Source organism: Schistocerca americana, chromosome 1 (genome assembly GCF_021461395.2).
Source record: "Schistocerca americana isolate TAMUIC-IGC-003095 chromosome 1, iqSchAmer2.1, whole genome shotgun sequence".
In the NCBI taxonomy this organism is placed as follows: Eukaryota; Metazoa; Arthropoda; class Insecta; order Orthoptera; family Acrididae; genus Schistocerca; species Schistocerca americana.
In genome coordinates, this window is record NC_060119.1 from 875,494,375 (window position 1) to 875,517,231 (window position 22,857).

Below are 22,857 nucleotides of genomic sequence, written 5' to 3' on the forward strand. Positions count from 1 at the left end.
CTTAAAGTCAGAGAGGTTGCTGCAGTGTAGTCGGTGAAATTCTTCAAATAAATGACAAGCCAGCCGATCGCTCTGTGTTACGATCGGAAGTTAACTTTTTCATGAAAATTGTTTAACTGCTGTTGAATTGAGACAGACTACAAAATTATAGCAAGTGCAGTCTGGTAATTTTAAACCAATCAGCCTCAGATGTACAATCGTAACACTTCAATAATTGCACATATTAAAATCCATAAATAACGAAGCTGAACCAGACATTATGTGTGATTCAGTTTTATTAGCAACTCGTACGAAACGAAACTTTCACAAATAACACTTTTCAACAACAAACATAAATGTAAACGAGTTTCTAACTGAGAGAGAGCTAACAGAACAGAAGATATCGCTACGGTCTAAAACATATACTTACACTACCAAAATCAAGAGATTGAACAGTGCAACACCTACTTGTCTGCAGCCTTTAGTTTCCTTGAAAAATCTGAATTATTTTATTATATTAATAATCTTATAAATTTCAAACAAAAATTGACATAACTCATCTAAATAACTCAAATTAAATAAAAATAAATATTCCAATTACTATACTACGAAAGAGTGGCTTCACATGAACAGCCAGTAAGGACGTCAGCATATAAAAGTTCCATTACAAATAGTACGATACAAATTCTTACTTGGTAACTATTCCTCCTTCAGCAGAAAAATCTTTACAACATGTGAAATAAGACACTTAAAACAAGAGACGCAAAATACCTTACTGCAAGTAACGTAAGCTATTTTGTAGATTAAGCAAATCGAACAAACTCGCTCCTCAGAAAGACCGCGCTTATATTTATAAAACGTTGAATGTTATAGAATACACTTTTATTAAACTGGTAAGAAAGTATCAGAATATATTAAAAACGTGAAGGATAATAATGAAAATATTTGGATTCAGTAAGACGCGACCAAGCAACATACAAACATTTACCGTACCATTCTGCGTTGCAAATCATCGTGCTGTACCGACCATCACTGTTGAATGACCGTACTTTGGACCTTACCGTCTACAGAAACCTTTACTCGTAGATGTGTTATTGACTTACATGTCATTATAACAAATTGTATCAAGAACATTGCACTTCTTATGGATCCTCAGTGTGCCATTTGTAAGGGGTCAACCGCCCCTTACGCATTGAGAACAATATATCTTTGCCTCACGAAGGTTGCAGTAGGTACTATCGATGGTCTAGCGCCCAGTGCGTCAGAGGAGTCAGTGTTGAGACTCCGAGCAAGTAAGTTGTTGGCTGCTAAGCGAGCAGGGCGGATTTCGGTTAGACGGCCGACCGCGTTCACAATTGTTTAGTGGCTGTGTGTATCACACAAATCCTTGGGCCTCACCTCCAGCAAATATGCAAACGGCGTTAATTGAGCGATTTGTTTGATGTGTTCAAGTGTTCATTTGTGCGCCGTGATTACGCGATTACCTCGCCGGACACCAACGATTTGGATTGCAGTGCCACATGAAGAATATTGGCGTGTGACGACATCAATAGGCGACTTGTGATCAGTTAACCGTTATTACTTTGTCAGGCGAAGAGTGTAACTGCCTATTTCGGGCTGTTTAGACAAAAGATATAGAACATTAAGAACAAAGTATGTATAGATTATTGCTACCTGACATCCTAATTAGCGTTGTTGGGTTTGATACGACACAACTCCCGTGCAAATATTAACCGATTAGCCTCATGTGTTGCACACGGTCAAACTATTTTAAACTGTTGGGCTATAATCCACTAGTCAATAACGGCGGGTTTAATAGGGAGTGTTTCACATTGCCTTGAAACGGGATACTTTCATAACAAACAAGTTAGGCTAACAATAACTCTTCAAGCACCTATATGGCGTTTCCAGTCATTTTGTTACAAAAAATCGTAGAATTAACGACAGGTCCTAGAGATATTCTCAATTTTCTGATGCTTGGAAACGGCATATATATTTATTTATATATGGGCTTCAACAGAGAGCCAATGTGGCGTGTCGCCAGTCTGTATTGAAAAGAGATGACGTGCATGTGACGTAGGTGATCATTGGTCAACGTTCAACAGCACATTCAAATCATCTGTCATGTTAGATATTGCTCTGCATGTTCGAAAAGACTCCCCAACGCGCTTTTTCCTACTGTGACGTCAGAAACTCGGCACGCTCAACTCTCAACGTTCGAATGCACGGGTCCGTGTGCCGACGGCTTAACAATAAGTACTTGGGGGCCGGCAGCCAACTTATCATCCCCTTACTAGTCTATTGGGGACTCATGCCAATTTATGTAGGGTACCAGTTAATATGATCGGTACGTATGCGGTCCGAGAAGACACTCCACACTGTCAGTATTGGCACTTCAGCAAAAAAAATTGGCGACTACTGCTCTGTTTTTCGAGCTCAAAAACCGCACAAAACACGGCAGACAGGAACATGAAGAATGGCTAACTCTCAAACTGCACGATGAGTAGCCTCCGGTGGACTACGTGCAAAGTTCTGTTGAATGCGCTGTACGTCTTGAAGGAGCACACGGTGGCGGCCTGTGTATTTCCCCTTACGTAAACAACCAGTCCCTTGAAACTGCTAGTACCATCGTCAAATACTATGAGACGTACAAGGTGCATCGGCATTTTCTGGACTAAAATCACGCCGCAGAGTTGTAATTGGATTGCATCTGTGGAAACGGAGAACAGAAAATACCATTTCCACTCGACGCACACTGGAGAGTGAACAAGTGCGCGGTAACCACATGAAATGGCAACTTACATCTGGCACCGATGTAAACTTTTGGTGTGGATGTGTAAGTTGAAATTCACTGCAAGTCACTCTCTTATACAGAAAAGCCAGCGAAAAAGTGCTCCTATCGGAGCACTAAAGAGACTAATATGCTCCTGACTGAACCAGCTGCCTCATTCTGTCTCCTTCAGCACCTTTAAAAATTTTCCCAAAAACTTTGGCGTGCGAAGATATTAACGCTCTTTCTAACATGCAACTCACCTCTTACTGCCACAAGATCACCTAAATGTAATTAGCTCTCACTCACTAGTCCATCTCTGCAGGTCGCTCATACCCATCCACATCCACATTCTCACTCACTCATTCAGATCAACTCATTGTCATTATCTTGTTGTGTCTCTCTGTCACTGCCTCCTGTCCTCCTGCTGAGGCTTCGTTCTGTTCTACTACTATCACTAATGTCTCTTCTCACTATCGCTGTCTCCCTCTAGCTCTCCTGCTGTTACTATCTCATTCATTCATTCATTCATTCCAACTGCTGCTGTCTCATCTCACTGTCTCTCTCTCTCTCTCTCACTCTCTCTCTTTCTCATTGTCACTGTCACAGAGTGTGTGTCTCATTATCACTGGCTCTCACCCATTTCCTCTTTCTCTTTATCTCTCTTCCTCTCCTGCTGGCACTCCCTCCTACACTCTTTTCCCAGCACTGTTTTGTCACTGTCAACTATGTTCTCCTGCCACTGTGTTCCTCTCTCTCTCTCTCTCTCTCTCTCTCTCTTTAACACTGACATCATCTCCCTCGGTCTTTCTATACCACAATCACTGCCTACTTTCAACCAGTATTTATTAGTTTTCCGTCTATTTCCCACTACCTCTGTCTCCTTCTCCTTCAGCACAAAAATGCGCGAATACGTTCGCGTGCCAACCTTTTTTGGAAAATTTTAAAGTCGGTAAGGAAGATAGAATGAGGCAGCTGGGTCAGTAAAATTTTGATAGTTTGCTCAAGAGAAATTGAAATAATGCAAAACTACAGCTCAGACCGGGTTTTACGGGAACAACAATTTCGCCTACGCTTCAGTACTACAACACGGGGTTCCCAGTACATTTCTTTACAGAATATTTGTCCGTGCTACTTACCGAGCGAGGTGGCGCAGTGGTTAGACACTGGACTGGCATTCGGGAGGACGACGGTTCAATCCCGCGTCCGGCCATCCTCATTTAGGTTTTCCGTGATTTCCCTAAATCACTCCAGGCAAATGCCGGGATGGTTCCTCTGAAAGGGCACGGCCAACTTCCTTCCCCATCCTTCCCTAATCCGATGAGACCGGTGACCTCGCTGTGTGGTCTCCTTCCCCAAAAACAACCCAACAAAAATCCGTGCTACGTCACTTTGTAAACTACGGTTTCGCCTCTTACCGTATTTTATGTGTACATGTAGGGTAACTTCGAAGCTGTGTATCCTGGAAACGGATAAGTACATTAAGAAAATTTCCAGGTTTGTTTGAAATCGGTATCTTAGGAATATGTGGCAAACATAACATCCACTTACTGTGCATAGCCATCCTGGAATCCGCACCTCGGTTTTGATAGCCAAAAACCATGTTTTTTGGGTTTTTATCGATAACTGATAAAGATTTTTGAAAAAGGAAGGATGGCATTTCTTGATAAATGGCTAGAGAATATACGGTTAAAATATGAGCAATTTGCTGCGATTAGTTATTTAGATATCCGCTGCTGACGGTAAAAAATAGTGAAAAACACTTTTTCGGGTGTTCTCAAGAACCGCTCCTGAGTTAAATGGTGCCTCCATAACCCCTAAAGGCGTACCATAGACCACATCTAATGCAAAAAAGGAACCAACTGATTTGATTCATCTGTGGAAGCTGGAGTAAGTGAGTAATATTCAAATTTTGGCTGTGCACAGTAGGATAGTTACAGTAAGACGATCTTTCTGTTTGGTATATAAATGGTCTCTAGGCAAAGGGCTATCCCAAACACTTGACTCTACCTTTCCATCACCAGCAGAACCTGAGGTCCGAACTCCAGAAAAACCGCTTGTAATGATTGTCGTTTTGGAACATATTGGTAGCGCAAGCTGTCGCACGTTACCGATCGTCTTGTGAAAGCGGATGAACCTTTTTGAAACGCCCTATACTTGAGGCGCGGCTCATTTTACAAAGGCTGAGGGTTGAAAGAAGTGCTCCTCTTTGTGTTGGCAGGGACGAGCCTGTTCGCAGTGGCTGCCCACGAGTTCGGCCACTCGCTGGGGCTGCAGCACTCGTCCGTGAAGGGCGCGCTGATGTACCCCTGGTACCAGGGGCTGTCGCCCAACTACAAGCTGCCCGACGACGACCGCGTCGCCATCCAGCAGCTCTACGGTAAGTCATCAGCCTTCTATTTCGCCTTGTGCCTCCGTGTCTTAATTTTAAGCTGTTTAAGGGGCCCTCGCACGCTCAATATTTACTGCGCAAAACTAAAAACTGCGCTATAACATTGATCGTCTGCGAAAGGTATTGACGGTTTGTGCAATACAGGCTGGTCAGAAGGTCTGAAAAGCTTGTCAGGGTGTTGCAGGGAAGATTGTACTGAGAAATAATTGTTACGAGAAAAATTCGATACGTTGGGCCGTTTCCGAGTTGTTTAGTACTGTAGTTTACCATCAGCTCGCCGCACGCGCAAATTTAAGCATCTGTACCCGCTAAAATGCACTGACATCTAAGTGCCCGTGAGTTACCACTTTGTTCAAATGCTCATTACCAGTTGAAATGTGCCCTTTTTCGGAAGTGATAAATTTAAGCTAAGAGAGAAAAACCTACGTTTGTTCGATTTGCGCAACCAAACAAAGAACACGTTTGGCAACACTGTCTCTGGCAGGCCGCTTGAATTGGCTCGCGTGACGACATGATACGCTAACGTCAAGACTAAATAAACTCAGAAACGGTGCAACGTATGGAATTGTTTTCTTAATAATCATTTCCCAGCGCAGTCTACCCTGCAGCATCCTTACAAGCTTTCCAGATTGTTACTGACCACCCTGTATATTGAAAAAGATAGCACAGCGTAAAAATATTACTCTGGCTCGACGCATTGCGTAATATATTGTACCGTGTACGAGTAATGTGCAGTACACGGCAGTCGCGGGCGAGACTTCGTAATTAGCGCACTTGCAAATAACTGATGTCATATGAACATTAATACAACGGGAAAGACAGATAAAGCCGGCCGGGGTGGCCGAGCGGTTCTAGGCGCTACAGTCTGGAACCGCGCGACCGCTACGGTCGCAGGTTCGAATCCTGCCTCGGGCATGGATGTGTGTGATGTCCTTAGGTTAGTTAGGTTTAAGCAGTTCTAAGTTCTGGGGGACTGATGACCGTAGAAGTAAAGTCCCATAGTACTCAGAGGCATTTGAAAGACAGATAAAGGAAATCATCTACTGAAGCTAGCAAGGGGGGTCGTTTCACTGCATGTTTAATACTTACTTAGTAATTAACTGTAGAAAAATTCTACAAAAGTGTTTGTCAGGCGTGTTCAACCCGTGGCTTGTGGGCCGCATACGGTCCAAAGCAAGTATCAGTGCGGCCCAAGTAGTATTTATCACACGACCGGTTTATGGAAAGTTTTTAAGTTACTCGTCTTCTTCCAGTATGGCCCAGGCAAGGTAACTTGTTGAACACCCCGGGCTTAAGTGCAGGAAAATAATACTGCAACTGCTTATTTGTTCGTTTCAGAAGCTTTAATTACTTGTTGAGAAATACATAACAGCACTACCTACTGCTGTTCTACAACAATGTACCTTACTCTTTTCAGGTTCATAGTTCGCTTCCAGCATTGTGGAAAGTAAAACGTGACTAGTATAAGAACAGTATTTTTTCTGTGTACTTAATATGTAACGGAGTTCATAAGTTCGTTGAAAGATTCCTCGCTCATCCTTAAAAAATACAGATAGTAGTCACACTCAGCTGCAAGTTCTGTTAGCATGTTAGTATTGCCGTGCGTAGAATGTCTTCCAAGATGTTTTTTCGCCCATCGCCTCTTCCTCTCGTTTTTCTTTTTGCAGTACGCAGCGATCGCAATCGCAATAGAAGCGACTTCTGCATCATCGAGTGCCGATGTGTTCGCGATGAAGGCAGAGCTCTAACTCACTCGCCCCAGGCAGAAATGTTGCAAAATACTACTGTGCCGTTCTTGGCCTCGCACTTTCATGTAATACGCTTATATTAATATTACGAGGGTGGGTTGATAAATCTAGTGAATTTCCATGAAAGAATAGAACAGTTTTACTGCGCTTTATTGGCCGGTAAGCTTGATTATTCCAAGGATCCTCGAAGAATTTCAACGATATACAGCATACAGCTCATTGTTGACAACCGTCTGAATTCGTCATTGTGTCGACTGCGATTGAAAATTGAGGAGACCGAGCTTTGGACTGTTATTAAACATTTACGTTTGTGTAGTGGGACTGCCGCATAAATCAGAGTTCACGCGAACATCGCACTCTCACTGAAGACCATTTACTTTTGGATTAATGGATTTAGGCGTGGTCGGCAACCACCAAAGGCTAAGTGCGCTCCGGTCATCAAACTGAGGTCACCACAAAGGTAACCATAGACAAAATCCATGATACGATAATGCAAGACCGCCGAATAAAAATTCTTGATATTGCTTAGACTGTAGGCATCTCAGCTGAGCAAGTGGGTAATATCCCGCACGGAGTATTGGCTATGAAGAAGGTGTGTGCTAGGTGGGTGGAGCGATTGCTCACAGCGACCGTAAGTGCACCTGACGCAAGATTTCAGTACAATGTCTGGTGATATTTAATCGCAATCCGTAAGACTTTCTGCGCCGATTTGTGACAGTTGATGAGACTTGGATCCATCATTACGCACCAGAGACGAATCGGCAGTCAAAACAATGGACAAAGCCTGGTGATAGTACGCCGAAGAATGCAAAGATCATTTTGTCAGCTGGTAAGATGGTGGCCATTGTTTTTTGGGATTCCCAAGGCACAATCCTCAGATTACTTTGAAAAAGGCAGAACCCTAGTTGGACGCTGTTATAATTCGTTGATGGATCGTTTGAAACTTGGTTGATGAAAAAAATGTTTTTTCACCAGCAAAATGCCCGGTCCCTCATGTGTCAGCACTAACAATGGCGAAAGTGCACGAATTGGGCTTTGAATTGGTTTCTGATCCACTCTGTTCACAAGACTTAGCCTCAAGCGACTTCTTCCTGTTCCCAAACTGGAAACTTTGGCTTGCTCGGAAGAAATTTTTATGAAATGAGGAAGTGACAGCTGCATTCAACGAGTATTTTGCAGAGTTTGACAGAATCTATGTTTCTGACGGGATAAAAAAGCTGGACCAAAGGAGAGTATGTCGAGAAGTAGCCCGCCCGGCTAACCGCGGGGACCGACGCGCTGCTTCCCGAGCGGAAAGGCGACCCGGTCCCCAGGATGAATCTGCTCGGCTGATTAGTGTCGAGGTCCGGTGTGCCAGGCAGCCTGTAGATGGTTTTAAAGGCGGTTTTCCATCTACCTCGGCGAATGCGGGCTGGTTCCCCTTATTCCACCTCAGTTACATTATGTCGGCGATTGCTGCGCAGACACTGTCTCCACGTACGCGTACACCATAATTACTCTACCACACAAACATTTGGGGTTACACTCGTCTGGTATGAGACGTTCCCGGGAAAGGGGGAGGGGGGGAGATCCACTGGGGGGCCGAACCGTACAATAATCCTGGGTTTGGTGTGGGGCGGGTGGACTGCTGTGGCTTGTTGTGGGTTTGTGAACCACTGAGGGCTACGACGGGACGAAGCCTCTCCGTCGTTTCTAGGTCTCCAGTTCAGTACACAATAAACACTATACACACAACGTCGAGAAGTAAGGTGAGTTGCTTACGGAACAAACATTTTTCTTTCTTTACCAAGAGTCGAGGGGCATGAAAGGGAAGCAGTGGTTGGGAAGGGAGTGAGAGAGGGTTGTAGCCTCTCCCCGATGTTATTCAATCTGTACATTGAGCAAGCAGTAAAGGAAACAATAGAAATATTCGGAGTAGGAATTAAAATCCATGGAGAAGAAATAAAAACTTTGAGGTTCGCCGATGACATTGTAGTTCTATCAGCAAAGGACCTGGAAGAGCAGCTGAACGGAATGGACAGTGTCTTAAAAGGAGGATATAAGATGAACATCAACAAAAGCAAAACGAGGATAATGGAATGTAGTCGAATTAAATCGGGTGATGCTGCGGGAATTAGATTAGGAAATGACACTTAAAGTAGTAAATGAATTTTGCTATTTGGGGAGCAAAATAACTGATGATGGTCGAAGAAGAGAGGATATAAAATGTAGACTGGCAATGGCAAGGAAAGAGTTTCTGAAGAAGAGAAATTTGTTAACATCGAGTATAGATTTAAATGTCAGGAAGTCGTTTCTGAAAGTATTTGTATGGAGTGTAGCCATGTATGGAAGTGAAACGTGGACGATAAATAGTTTAGACAAAAAGAGAATAGAAGCTTTCGAAATGTGGTGCTACAGAAGAATGCTGAAGATTAGATGGGTAGATCACATAACTAATGAGGAGGTATTGAATAGAATTGGAGAGAAGAGAAATTTGTGGCGCATCTTGACTAGAAGGGATCGGTTGGTAGGGCATATTCTGAGGCATCAAGGGATCACCAATTTAGTATTGGAGGGCAGCGTGGAGGGTAAAAAACGTAGAGGGAGGCCAAGAGATGAATACACTAAACAGATTCAGAAGGATGTAGGTTGCAATAAGTACTGGGAGATGAAGCAGCTTGCACAGGATAGAGTAGCATGGAGAGCTGCATCAAACCAGTCTCTGGACCGAAGACCACAACAACAACAACCCAACTTATCAAACCACTTTCATACTGCGCAATAAATACTCATCGTGTGAGGGCCCCTTTACATTCGTCCCCATGGAAGAGGCCACTGACCATTTCCAGTGTTCTGGAGGTCGACCAGAGGTGTTAACGGAAAAAATTTTCAGCGCCATACTTTGGTTACTGAATGCACTATTTCGCTGCAGCTAACCGCTACAGCGACTGGAAGTGACCGCCAGGTGTTAACTGACAACCGATACTGCCTGTCTTCGTATGTCGTTGGTACTGCCCACCGCAGTGGCGACACCGCTCATTCGTTGTTAATCTCTGTGAAACAAGTCGCACGAGAGTTTACAGCACGGATTCTAACTCTATTTTAGCGTTTCTTCTTAGAAAAGGTAGTTATATTTATAGTAACATAATCTTGTAGGTAAGTGAAACGTGGACGATAAACAGTTCAGACAACAAGAGAGTAGAAGTTTTTGAAATGTGCTGCTGCAAAAGATGCTGGAGATTAGGTTTTTAGATCGAATAACTAATGAAGAGTCAGTGAATTAATGAGAGAGAAAAGAGCATTACTGTATAACATGGCTAAAAGAAGGGGTCGAAGTATACCTTGAGGCATCAAGCAAACGCTAATTTTGTTAGCGAGGGAAGCGTGAGGAAGGTGAGGAGTAACAGTCGTAGAGGGAGATTAATGCATGATTACAATGAGAAGTTTCAGATGGATATAGGTTGAAACAATTACGCTGAGATGAAAACCCTTACATAGTATTGAATGACATGGAGCGCTGCATTAAACCAGTCATGAGCTTGAATACAGCAACAACAGAATCTAACTCGAAATAGGATACTCCAAGCTCGGGAAATATATCTTCTTCCACAAATTATATTTTACGAGCACATTTTTGAACTCTTCATGCTTGTAGTCATACAGAACAGGATAACTATACACATACTCCAATGGCCACTCGTCGTAGTTACCGTCAAGGCCTTTCTCAGAGATTACAACAAATATTGCGAAACGCGCCGTTTCTAGCACGCCCAGCATTCGCAACCTGACCGCGACTTCTCCTTCAGCGGTAGAGCCGCAGCACTGCGAGAGCAGACCGATGACGTCACGACCGTTGACTGCCAAGCGACAATTGGTCCATTGTTTTGCCTGGCACCGGTAGTATACTGCCAGCCGCTACGGCGGGCAGTTAACAGCAAAATAATACCTTCAAAAATTCTAAAAAGCAGAAAGGGAGAGGTTGTGGCAAACAATCGATCGCCATACTGCATCCTCCTCCTGGGTGAAATGCAACACGTCATTGCAGTGCTTTGGAGTCAAGGCGTATATGCTAATTATGGTGATCCGTCCGTTGTATAGTAACTATAGCCTTAGAGGTCTCTTTGTACTATTCGAGAGGAATAGGCAATATATTGCCCCCCGGCTTTTCATATCTTCCTTTCTCTCACTTTCTCATCAGCAGTTACGTATCATTGCACAAAGTCATTTACACTTGACAGTTATACAACACATTATGAAGAAAAAGTATAAATGGTTGTAAACAAATAATAATAATAATCAAGCTTCCTAATTGTAACGGCTGAAAGGGTCGGGGTCTTGCAACTGTCATCTGGCCTCAAATATTTAATTTATTTTAACTTGTATTTTCCATGGTCGTACATTTTCGTAATCGATTGTTTCGCTTTTCGTTTGTATTCTAATTTTCACTTGAAAATCGGACCGCTAGCAAGTGTGGTGTCTGGCGGTGACACCACAGAAGTGGCGTCAACTCAAAAGACCTGCACCAGGCGAACGGTCTACCCGACGGGAGGCCCTAGCCACACGACATTTCATTTACTTGAAAATCGAAGTCTGCATGGATTAAAAATTACGTTCTAAATTATATGTCGGTCATTTCAAAGTAACTGCGCTTTAGAGCTGTTGCTGAATCGAAGCTCCAACCCATGAACTTCACTATAGGTTCAATCTTACTTTGTTTCTCGTTATTCCTTTCCCTCGTTTCTGTTCCTTCGTTTACTCCTTTCCCGTAGATATGCTGTAAAATGTATTATTCCACCAGGTATCCCATCTGCTTTTATCCTTGCATGTCTGTACCAGCTTGCAACTATAAACGAAATTTTCTAAAACTCTGAATTATTAATGTGTGATAACTTTGCAAATTATATACTTTTACGAATTCTTTGGGACTCACTGAGAATAAATTGCAAGTTTGTGTTGTGCTGTTACTAATAATATGCTGTGATGTTGCTGTTTGTGCAGTACAAGACCAATAATAAACACTAAAAATAAGATCGCTTGGAGTCGACTAAATTCAAGTAGAAACACGAACACGCACAAAGTGAGTAATATACAGAGCAAATAATTTCTCCAGTGGGAGAAATTTTTTCTGCGTGAATTAATTCCAAGAATACTATTAATAATAATATTAATAATGACAATTCATCCTCTGATCATTTTGTGCAATTGTACGCAGAAGTCACATAGAGAAATGTATACGGAATGTAGGTAATGTAAGGTGGAAATCTGTTCAAAGGACTACTTCATAACAGTAGTATGCCTAATACGGAATAATCTGAGTTTTACACGCAGTTATTACTTCTGGCGTTTCCGTGACGGCAAAGCCTTCACCAATATAGTGCCTAAACTATTATCAATAAAAAGGAGTATATGCTGTACGTTTTCCAATTATTATTCTGTTTATTAACAGCCGAGAAAATGTAAGAGTCGTTATTGTTTAGGAGCGCTCGTCTTCGTGATCATCAGCGCAAATCTAATAAACATAGTATTAACTGTATCACTGAGGTCGCAAATAGACTGAAAGTATTAGTTACTGATATTTATTTTTAGTTATAACTTATATATAAATCAAAATTGCAGCCATGGCTGGCATAGATACTTTATTTACGTCAGTGTAATACACAATTTCATCAAAATACTCAACAATTTATGTTAAAATCTCACTAAATAGTAAACTAAAGAAGAGAGCGTCTTTCTACAACAGAAGACGTTAAACTTACAACACCATCTGCTTCAAACAGGAGAGACGTAACAAGCACTTCATCTTACGCATGCGCATAGCCGGCTATCCCCTTCTCAAACGGCTAAATGTTTGTGACAATGTCCTCTTAGGTTCCTGCCTAACAAAACCCTCGGAAATGGACGGCCAAATATTTGTGACAAGCGAGGAATTACGTCATTGCTGCTAGTTTCACTCGGTTCCTCCCTAACCCTACACTCGGAAATCGTCAAATTCGAAAATAAATAGTCAAATATTTATTTTATTTTTCGTTTTATAATCAGACGGGAATATAAATAACATAGAATACTGCAGAAAATGCTTGTATTACGATCGTAAGGAAGTATCAGAATGCGCTTACAACGCTAAGGTGAAAGTAAGTAATAATAAAAAAGTGCCATTGCGACGCGAACCTACTTCCGTCCTCTGTGTAATCCATGACTTTATCCTTTACGCTACGCCATACTCATACTATTTCTGTTTTCTTAAGTCATATCTATCATAATATCTCTTGAAAGATTGTCGTTCATACATCATTAACAGACATTTAATGATAAGAGTAACATGTTCGTGATAAATCTTCACTGAACCACTGCCTTGAAACGGAATACTGCAAGTTATAATACAAAACATCTAAATGTGCCAAAATAAATATGGTGTCTGCCACGCTGAGTCATTTTCGTTTGGAGCAGATTCATGTTATAGGTTTAATGTCTTCATCTGAAGACTGCAATAAACAATGTTAACTCCTAGCATAACTAATTATTGATCACATTAAGATATCTCTGGTCGCTGTGTTGACAAGAAGTGATGTTTTGTGTTGTAGACTTTGCTGCAGGAGTAATGTTCTTTACAGGTGCAAAAGAGCGGCTGTGGGCCAAGATACCAACATATCCGTATGACCGTGATCGGGATCGTGGGGCATGGCCTACCCCACACCCCACAGCGCCGCCAACACAGCCGCCGCCGCCCCCACCACCCCCAACACCGCCACCCACACCGCCCCCGACGCCACCCACGCGTCCAACGCGGCCTCCCTGGAGACCGCCGAAGCCGCCCAAGCACGACAAGCCACGTCATCGCCAACCACCGCCTCCGCCTCCTACGTACCGCCCCCGCACGCGGCCACCACCCCCCACACTCCCGCCGCCGCGGCCATCGCCTGCCGAGCCGCGAACGGAAAGGCCCCAAGAAGTCAAGCCAGATACGTGCAACACCAACTATGATGCCATCTCCGTCATTCGCAGGGAGGTGTTCATCTTCAAGGACAAGGTACCGTACGTCCACATTTTGCTTTGAGGAGGTTTTGTCTGAACTTGTGCCATGATGCCGTCTGTTATCTTTTGCAAATGAGCCCCTTCCTCTTTTTGTTCTTAGTGATGTGCCATTATTTTCATAATCTGTTACTCATTATCAAAAGTTTCATTCCAGTTACAAAATTGCACATGTTACTGTAACATTAATTATACCAGTAATAAAAGAGGGTGGCTGTTATGTTTATCACCATTTTTGAACTTCGCTAAATAAACAGGATTACTGCCCTTTCAAATCCTGCTAATTTTTACTTTAGGGCAATAATTTTGCAGAACTTCAGGAAGAAGAAAGGTAGATTAGAGAGTATCACCTTGTCATTACAGACAGAGCATAAGCTCCAGATGGGAAAGGAAATGGAAGGGAACATCCTTTTCCAAGGAAACAATCCCAGAATTTTCCTCATATAATTTTTGTAAAATTTGGAAAACCTAAATTTGAATGGCCAGACAAGAATTTGGACCATTGTTCTCCTGAATGCAAGGCCAGTCCCTTACATACTGCACTACCTTGAACTTGAGTATCGGAAGGCTCATTAATGTGGTTGAAAGAGGAGTAAAAAGATCTAATGGGATATATAATAGCCTTATCGAAAATATGACAAAACATAAAGATTGAATAGATTTAAAATTGAGGAATGGAATTGAGGATCAACAGGGAGGAATTTCCCATGTACAGTAAGGTAGAATAAAAATAGTTTTACAGATTTTAACTTCACCAGTTCATACACAGCTGGTGATGTTCTAAGTTACATGTGTCTTTTGTTTTAAGTATTAGATAAAAAAAGAATTAGAGTGTGCACAGTATCGATCCTTTCTGAGGTTAATTTCATACCAAAGACACAGTCTGTCATTGTAACCCTTTGGGGAGATGCAAGCTGTAACACTTTAGCTCCCTAAGTAGAATTTTCTGACCCTTGCCCCCCCCCCCCCCTCCCCCCCCCCCCCCCCCCCCCACAAATCAAAGGCTGTGGCAAGGTCACAGAATATACCAAACATGCCAACAGGATCTGCTACATGTTCCTGGTGCACTTTTCATATTAACTCTCCATAAAAATCTCAAGTTTCGAGAATTTCCAATTTTGCCTGCTCCACACACACCCCTACCCCCCCTCCCCCCTTGCCATTTCCAAATATAACTTATCTTAATGCCTTGGATTTTCATAATATTAAAACAAAATACATGACATGATTTAATATAATAATAGCAATTTCTTTAAATAAGTGGTCAGTACAGGGCATTTGCTTTGCCTCACAGCTCCCGTCTCCCAGTTGAGTCCACACTTGATAATATGGGATTTATTCCTATTCAGTGTTTTGTCATCGAATGGTTACGCCAACAGGATAATTTTTCTTGTTCAGCTGCACCAGGACTTCATTTGTAAGATCTAATATGGCTTTGCCTGTGGATAATCCTTTACAAATGCCAAACTGAGGCAGGCTGCTCTGAAAAATGAGTCAGTATAGGCCTCTTCCTCATAAACATTTGAAAAGATTTGGTTTTTAATTAGAAGTGATTTGTTAGTATACAATTTAACAGAAGGGTGCTACTTCAACTCTGACAGGAAATACACCCTCAGTCATTGATTGATTGCAAAGATAGTGAAAGGGTAGTCTTATTAAGCCATCATTAGATTTTAATGTTGTAGTTTAATGGCAAATACAATGAAGCCTGTTTGAAACATTAAGTTTAACATATTGGTAGGAATAAATTTGGACATTTATTGTTTGACATATGAGACACCAAAGCAAATATAATAATAAAGGTTTCTCATTTTCAGTATTTCTGGAGAATTGGTGATAGAGGTCTTGAGGAAGGTTATCCAGCAGAAATTCAGAGATTTTGGTACAGCCTGCCAAGGAACTTCACCCATGTGGATGCTGTTTATGAGAGGCTTGACAAGAAAATTGTTTTCTTCATTGGTAATCAACTGTACTTTAACAGCTTGAGCTAATATGTTTCAAATCTAAAAGAAGGAGCTACAATATAAACAGTTCAAAATTTTCGCAAGGAAAACATGCTTTCTATTTATATCCTCATAAATGTTTTCCTTCATTTTTATTGGTTTTCCTTTAAAACTGCTGCCAGTTATCTCTTTGTTTCAAAATTTAATTTCCCTCATTTATTTTTTTATTATTTCTATTGCCGTGCTGGATTAGCCGAGTGGTCTAAGGCGCTACAGTCGTGGACTGTGCGGCTGGTCCCGGCGGAGGTTCGAGTCCTCCCTCGGGCATGGTTGTGTGTGTTTGTCCTTAGGATAATTTAGGTTACATAGTGTGTAAGCTTAGGTACTGATGACTTTAGCGGTTAAGTCTCATAAAATTTCACACACACATTAATTAATTCTATTGGCTTAATCTGTTTTACAGTTTATAAACAAATATCTTAAGATATACAGAAACTGAATCCTCATTGCAGAGTTATTTTTTTTGTTTTTTGTTTTTTCTTGTTCCACAACAGTAAAGCAGATAAACTACTGTACAAGCAATATTGCCAAGTAGTTGTAATGCCCAGTGATTAAACTAGTGTATTGATCACAGTGTTATACTGAAGTGCACAGCAAGTAAAACATAAATGTCCTTGCAGTCTAGCACTGACAATCTGTTTAAGGTCTGATGACATCCCAGCCAAACTTTTCTGTTCATTTATCTTAAACACAGCAATTACCTCATGAAGGTTATGAAGAGTCAGCTGTTCCAGCGAAATGTGTTTTTGTATAGAAATTAGTCAAGAGCATTTTACTGATTTATTTATTTATTTTTTGCAGGAAGGCAGTACTTTGTATATGATGCAAACACACTAATGCATGGCTACCCAAGGCCTTTAACAGACCTTGGTCTGCCAGAAACTTTGGACAGGGTGGATGCTGCAATGGTTTGGGGACACAATAAGAAAACTTACTTTTACAGTGGCACCATGTATTGGAGATTTGATGAAGATGTTGGCAAGGTGGAACTTGACTACCCACGGGACATGTCCATGTGGCGTGGTGTTGGTTACAATGTGGATGCTGTTTTCCAGTGGAAAGATGGTGAGAGACTATTGTTCATGACACACACTGATATTTGCAATTTTCTTCCTTGTACCCTTAGATACATGTGTTGTGACAAACTGATTAGATGAAAATCCTCTATTCATCAGATGCGAGAGCTGTGGTATGTGTATCTGAATTAGCAATTTATGTCTTCAACTTCAGGAAATAGATTAGAAAGGAACAAGCAAGAGATTGTCCAAATTCAACATGGACAGAAAAAACAAAAATGGCTCACATATTTCACAGCAGCTATAGTGGGTGTTCGTGACAAAATCAAGACCAAGAAAATAATGGGAAACTTAATAATAAAATCCAACTGTCTTTTCAACCATGTTTTTACTTTGCCACTGTACGTTTCAAAGCATAGCCTCATTATCAGATTTTCATTGTGATGTCAACATGCCAAAAATGTGTACCTGTGAATGTGGCTGCTTATGGAAGTTACTTTGTTGTGCCTTATGCAACAAAAATGAGGAACAACCACAGATACATGTTTCTGGTATGTTGACACATCAAGATCCTTTGATAAGAATTGAAAGCCAGATGATGAATCTGTGCTTCAAAATGTACATTGCTGAAGAAAAACTATGAATGAAAAAATGAGACATTTTATTATTAAGTTTTCCAAACACAACTGAAAGCCCAGAAAATAACCATGTATAAATCTTTCTATAGTTTTGAAAGGTTTTTCTTTGGTGCAAGCCTGCACTTGTTAAAAAAAAAAATAGCTTTCACATGGACAGGGTTTAGCCTGTCACTTATTTAAGGGTTTCTTGATAGGCAGAAAGCAGCAGGTGGGGACTGACTACAAAAATCAAGTCCTTTAAGTAATGCCCAACAGTATTATTGCTTGTCAGATGGTATTGGTTGCAGTCTCAGACTCTTTTAGATGATATAGTTATCTATGAGAAAGCTTTATGAAACTAGACTTAACAAAAGAAATTGCTTTTAAAGCACTTTCCCTGTCTACATTGAATGTGTACATTGAATGTGTACATTGAGTGATGGGGCATGTATCATATGTCGAAGACAGCAGCATGAATAGTCACGAGAGTGTAACTGAAGTGCTGCAAAATGTTAACTGCCACACACAGAAAGTAAGATGCACAACATGTCACAAAAATCTACATAGATAATTTCACGAATTGATTTTTAGTGTAAAATTTCAGCCTTTGTTTGGTATATTACACGCAAATTGTATAAGGGCCACAAAATAAATTCACAAACATGCAAAAGAGGTATATAACCATACATTTATTCCATGCTTCAGCTGTGAATGGAATGAAGAAAAATTTATGTAATGATGCAATAGCGAAAAATGTTACATGAGTTAAAAAGCGAAAGAAATGAAAATCTCAAATGGAATGTGACAGTTTTTAGAAGTAGTTGAGAGTTTCAAGTATACAGTAATATGAAAGCAACAGAATATGATGAATTAAAGAAAACTGTTTGATGTCTTTCAGAGAATGTTTGAACTTAGAATTAAAATTTAAGAGTGAAAGTTGAGAACAGAAGAGTATGAAGACAAAAAGCCCTTATATTGGGTTGACAGAAAATTAAGATGGTAGAAGTCACAATAATTAACAATACACAGAAAATTATTCAAGCATTCAAAGCTTTCTTAAAACATCTGAACAGTTTAAGATGTAAAGCAGAAAAGCAGTCAATAAGGAAACGGACACAGCAGAAGAAATGCCAGATGATGTCAACATTCAAGATATTAAGGAAAGTAATTGTTAAAACAGTAGGTGAAGTAATACAAAAGTAATAGCTTTGCAAGAAAGAAGAAGGGCAATATAAAGCAATCATAAACTTACCAGCCTTATCTCTGTAGATTATAAGATATTCACCAAAATTAGCACCACTCACACTGAAACAACATTGGATTCTAATCGCATGACTGCAGAAGTGGACATAGCACAATGGACCATTTGCAAGTTGTGAATGGAATTATACATGTTGGGATGTCATTTGACAATACACGCACAACATGTAATTAAGAACAACTTTATTTGTAACTTACTGCACAGAGAATAACACAGAACTACTAACAGTTGACTTGGAAAACATGCACACAATGACATCTATAGACACCAAAGATATCACATGATAGTAAATTCTGAATCTCAATATTTCCCCGAAATTTTTACAGACAGTTATAAATTAAGAATTGAGCCTCAAGTTCATGGTTCTAGGATTTAAGTCCAAGTCATTCAACACATTTCTCATGCTTTGGAGCAAGAAGAGCCTTTGTCAGTATGCCTGCCATCACATATTCTGTTGGCTGATATTCCAGTTTCAGCGGATACTCTTCTAGAGCCTGGCATATGAAGAGATACTTTATACAAATGGGCTTAATCTTTGATTGAAAAGCTGGGTTAAGTTCTAACTTTCCAGCTGACTGTCAGTGAACAGGTTGATGTATTACAGTTTCCCTAAACATTGCTCCTTTGGGACTGTTGACAGCTGGGTCACTTCTTTTGCTGCTTCAATGAGGCTCAAGTTCTCAGCTGTAACTAACAAAAGAGCAATGGCTCTCTGTTTGTGTGAACACCATGAGATTACTTATCTGGATATAGTGAAGCTGCACCTGTATATTTCTTATCAGTATTAGATCTTCTTTAGTCAACATAAGTGAAACTGAAGATTCCTTTCTTATTGTTGATGTACGACAGTTTCTTGTCTCTGGTTCCTGTGAGGTATTGAAGTATTCTCTTAGCCACTTACCAGTGAATAAAAGTATGGCCGTTATCGTACTGTTTAGCTTATTGACCACATAGCATATATTGGATAAAGTACCAGTGACGATGTACATCTTTCTCCAACCAGTACCATCTTCTGTATTTGTAACTGTTGCATAGAACTCGCTCCCAGTTGCCAATAGAGTCCTGCTTGACTTGCTGTCATTCACTCTGAGTAAGTTTAAAACTTCTTTAATACAGACTCTTTGACACAGGTGTAATTTTGTCATCTGATTTATTTGCCTCGATCACCAGATAGTACTTTATGGCACCAAAATTCTTGATGTCATATCTGGCTGATAACTTACTTTATTACGTCATCTAAGTAAATGAGTAGGAAGACTGGACGCTTCCCTAAACTGTCTACAAATACGCATGGATCTAAATTTGTGGGTTGGAATCCAATTGATGTTAGGGTTGCATTCAACTTAGCGTACCACTGTCTACCAGCTTGCCACAGCCCATAAATAGCTTTTCTAAGTTTACACATCTTATCACTGGGCTTCAATGTTTGGAGCATGTCACTTGCCTTCTTGACTGTATGTTTACCTTTCTCCACATTGTTCATATTTTGTAAGAATTCAACAAGTGAGACCAGCTGATCCATCAATACTTTTGTCTCAATTTCACCATTGAGAAATGCAGTGGTGATATCCAGTTGTCAAATTCACTGGCAAGTCCATGAGTAGTCTAAATGATTAGATTCTTGCAATTGGAGATAATGTTTCCACAAAGTCAGGTCGAGGCCATTAGGTGAATCCTCATGCAGCTATTCTTGTTTTTTGTCTCTTAGCAAAAATCCATCATTTCTGTACGTGTTCCTCAGAATGACCCCATACAGTCTACCCTTTAATTTGTTAGCCTGCCTACAATGTCCCAGGTGTCATTTTTCATCAGTAACCTGATTTCATCATATATTTCCCCAGACCACATTGGAACACACAGCTTGCCACAGTCATTGACACTGACCCCTTGCATTCAAAATGAAGTTAGCATCGTGAAGTCAAACATCTGATGAGGCTACACCTGGCACAAATAGTTGAGTTCATGTGATGCTTGAAGAATTATTGTCTTTATCAGATGAGAAGTCAACAACTGGATTGAATTCTTGGCCTGTAGTAACTGGATGCTCATCTTCTTCAAAACCATAGCATGATTCATAGTCTGACAATGGCTCCCATTCAATGCTTGTTTTACCATTGAAATTTTCTCTCATGAAATTCATGCTTCCTCTTTGGTGGTGATCAGGTTCATTTTCATGTAAATCCACATAAGTTTATCCACAACCTGTGTCACTGAAATGAGGCTGGATTTGAGTTCTGGCATGTACAAAATGTTTTTAAGCATTATGGAGCTGGTGCCACTGACTGTGATTGTGATCCATATCCCATCTTTAGCTGTTACTTGTGTAGCACTGTGATCTGCAAGCATCAAATCCTCTTGCATTTTTGTCACATTTGCGAACACTTTCGGATTGTTGCACATGTGTGAAGTACAAAAACTTTATATGCACCAAAAAATGTTGGAATCATAAAACTTCGGAACAGGTTCAGTCATCTCTATGAATGAACCTGCTCTGAAGTTTAGTGACTCAAACTGCAATGAGATTCTTGACAGCATTTACTTAGTTTCTTCTTGAAAAAGGAGTTATCTTCTTTGTGTTCTTTCTTGTTAACAAGCCGCATTTGCACTCTGATTTTATTCCTTTTGTGTTTTCGTTTTGATTTTCGTTCTGATTCATCACTGTCAGGCAACAGCACTTTTTGCCTTGTTTGTGAAACATTTATCAGATTTAATGAACATTGCCGCACTCATACTTTCACTGTCTTTGTGACTCTTTGCATTCTGTTCATTCAAGATTTTTATATTTAGCGTTTCAACATCTGGTAGGCTGTCATGAGATTCAACAGGACATCTAAAATTGTTGTAGCTATCTGGAAGACCATAGAGCAGCATTATTGCTGTGCAAGGGTTTTAAAACCTTGATTTTCAGAGAAACTCTGGAAAGATAATGCTCATGCATATTGTAAATGCTACTGTCATCAAAAACCACAGATAACTGACATCACAAGTTACTGATTGTGAAATTAATAATCAGCGAGTGAGGTAGCATAAACTTGTCCCTTTGTTTTTTTGAAAAGGGAAAGAGCAGGATTCCCTGCAGGATTTGAACAAAAACCTCTATCTTTATTTATAAGGTTACTTGCTAACTGAATTTAAATAGCCTTCTTAACAATACTCTGCCAAAGCTGGAAGAGAGTGACAGAATCTTCCTGTTGTTATATTCCATAGGATGACCTGTGCCAAGACAGTGTTCTGCAGGGATGGTTTTTGTTTACGTTCTGCAAGGAATTATGCTCTCTGCCTTCTCAAAAAACAGAGGGACAGATTTCATCCTACCTCACCAACTGATTATTAATTTCACTATCGATAACTTATGACACGAGTCATCTTTGGTTTGTGATGGTGCTAATATTTACAGTGTGTTTGAGTGTTATCTTTCTGGAGTTTCTTTGAAAACCCACTTTTAAATTTCCTTTCACAGCACTTACTTGCAGCAGTTCTGCTTTGAAAATAGCAGGTAACTCCTCTCAAAATGGCAGTCGGTGTCGACATCAACTGGCTGCATTATGTAAGTTATTTGAACATTGTATGAGCTGGGAGAAATTAATGTCTTACACCATTTATGTTGACATCCATTGATTGCAACTATTCCACAGCATCTAAGAATTCAGTGAGATGCTCTGTCACCTCATCACTACACTGCATTTTATGAAGCAGAAGGTATTTGAGTGACATTACTTCGGATGCATATATTGATTAGAGTTTAAGCCACACCTGACATGATACAGTGCAGTTCTTTACTTGCTTCAGCTCGGTGGTATTGATGGATAAAATAGTCTACTTTTGCTTTTCTGTCTGTAGCTAACCATGTTTTGTATTTAGCTTCTGCAGCAGAAAGCAGTTTGCATTTACTAGATGCTGCATGTTCCGGTATGTCTCTAGTTGTGTGTCCCCAAGTGCCAGTTTTGATGAGCAGTGCTTGGACTTGTATTCTCCATTTGTCAGAATCATTGTGTGGAAAAGTTTCTAGTCGATCTCCATGCAAAGCAGTTATATATAGTGTTATTTTGTGTTAACGAACTTG

At 40.5% G+C, this 22,857-nt stretch overlaps 1 protein-coding gene across 2 annotated transcripts in view; it reads left to right on the top strand.

Annotated features, from left to right (window-relative positions):
* Positions 1-22,857, top strand: part of LOC124614036 (matrix metalloproteinase-2-like) — a 914,756-nt gene that overhangs the window by 887,690 nt on the left and 4,209 nt on the right. For both annotated transcript variants that reach the window (XM_047142873.1, XM_047142865.1), the window contains exons 6-9: positions 4,971-5,129; positions 13,480-13,895; positions 15,715-15,856; positions 16,702-16,965. In XM_047142873.1, the coding sequence (XP_046998829.1) occupies positions 4,971-5,129; positions 13,480-13,895; positions 15,715-15,856; positions 16,702-16,965 (981 nt within the window). The remainder of the gene's footprint in view (positions 1-4,970; positions 5,130-13,479; positions 13,896-15,714; positions 15,857-16,701; positions 16,966-22,857) is intronic.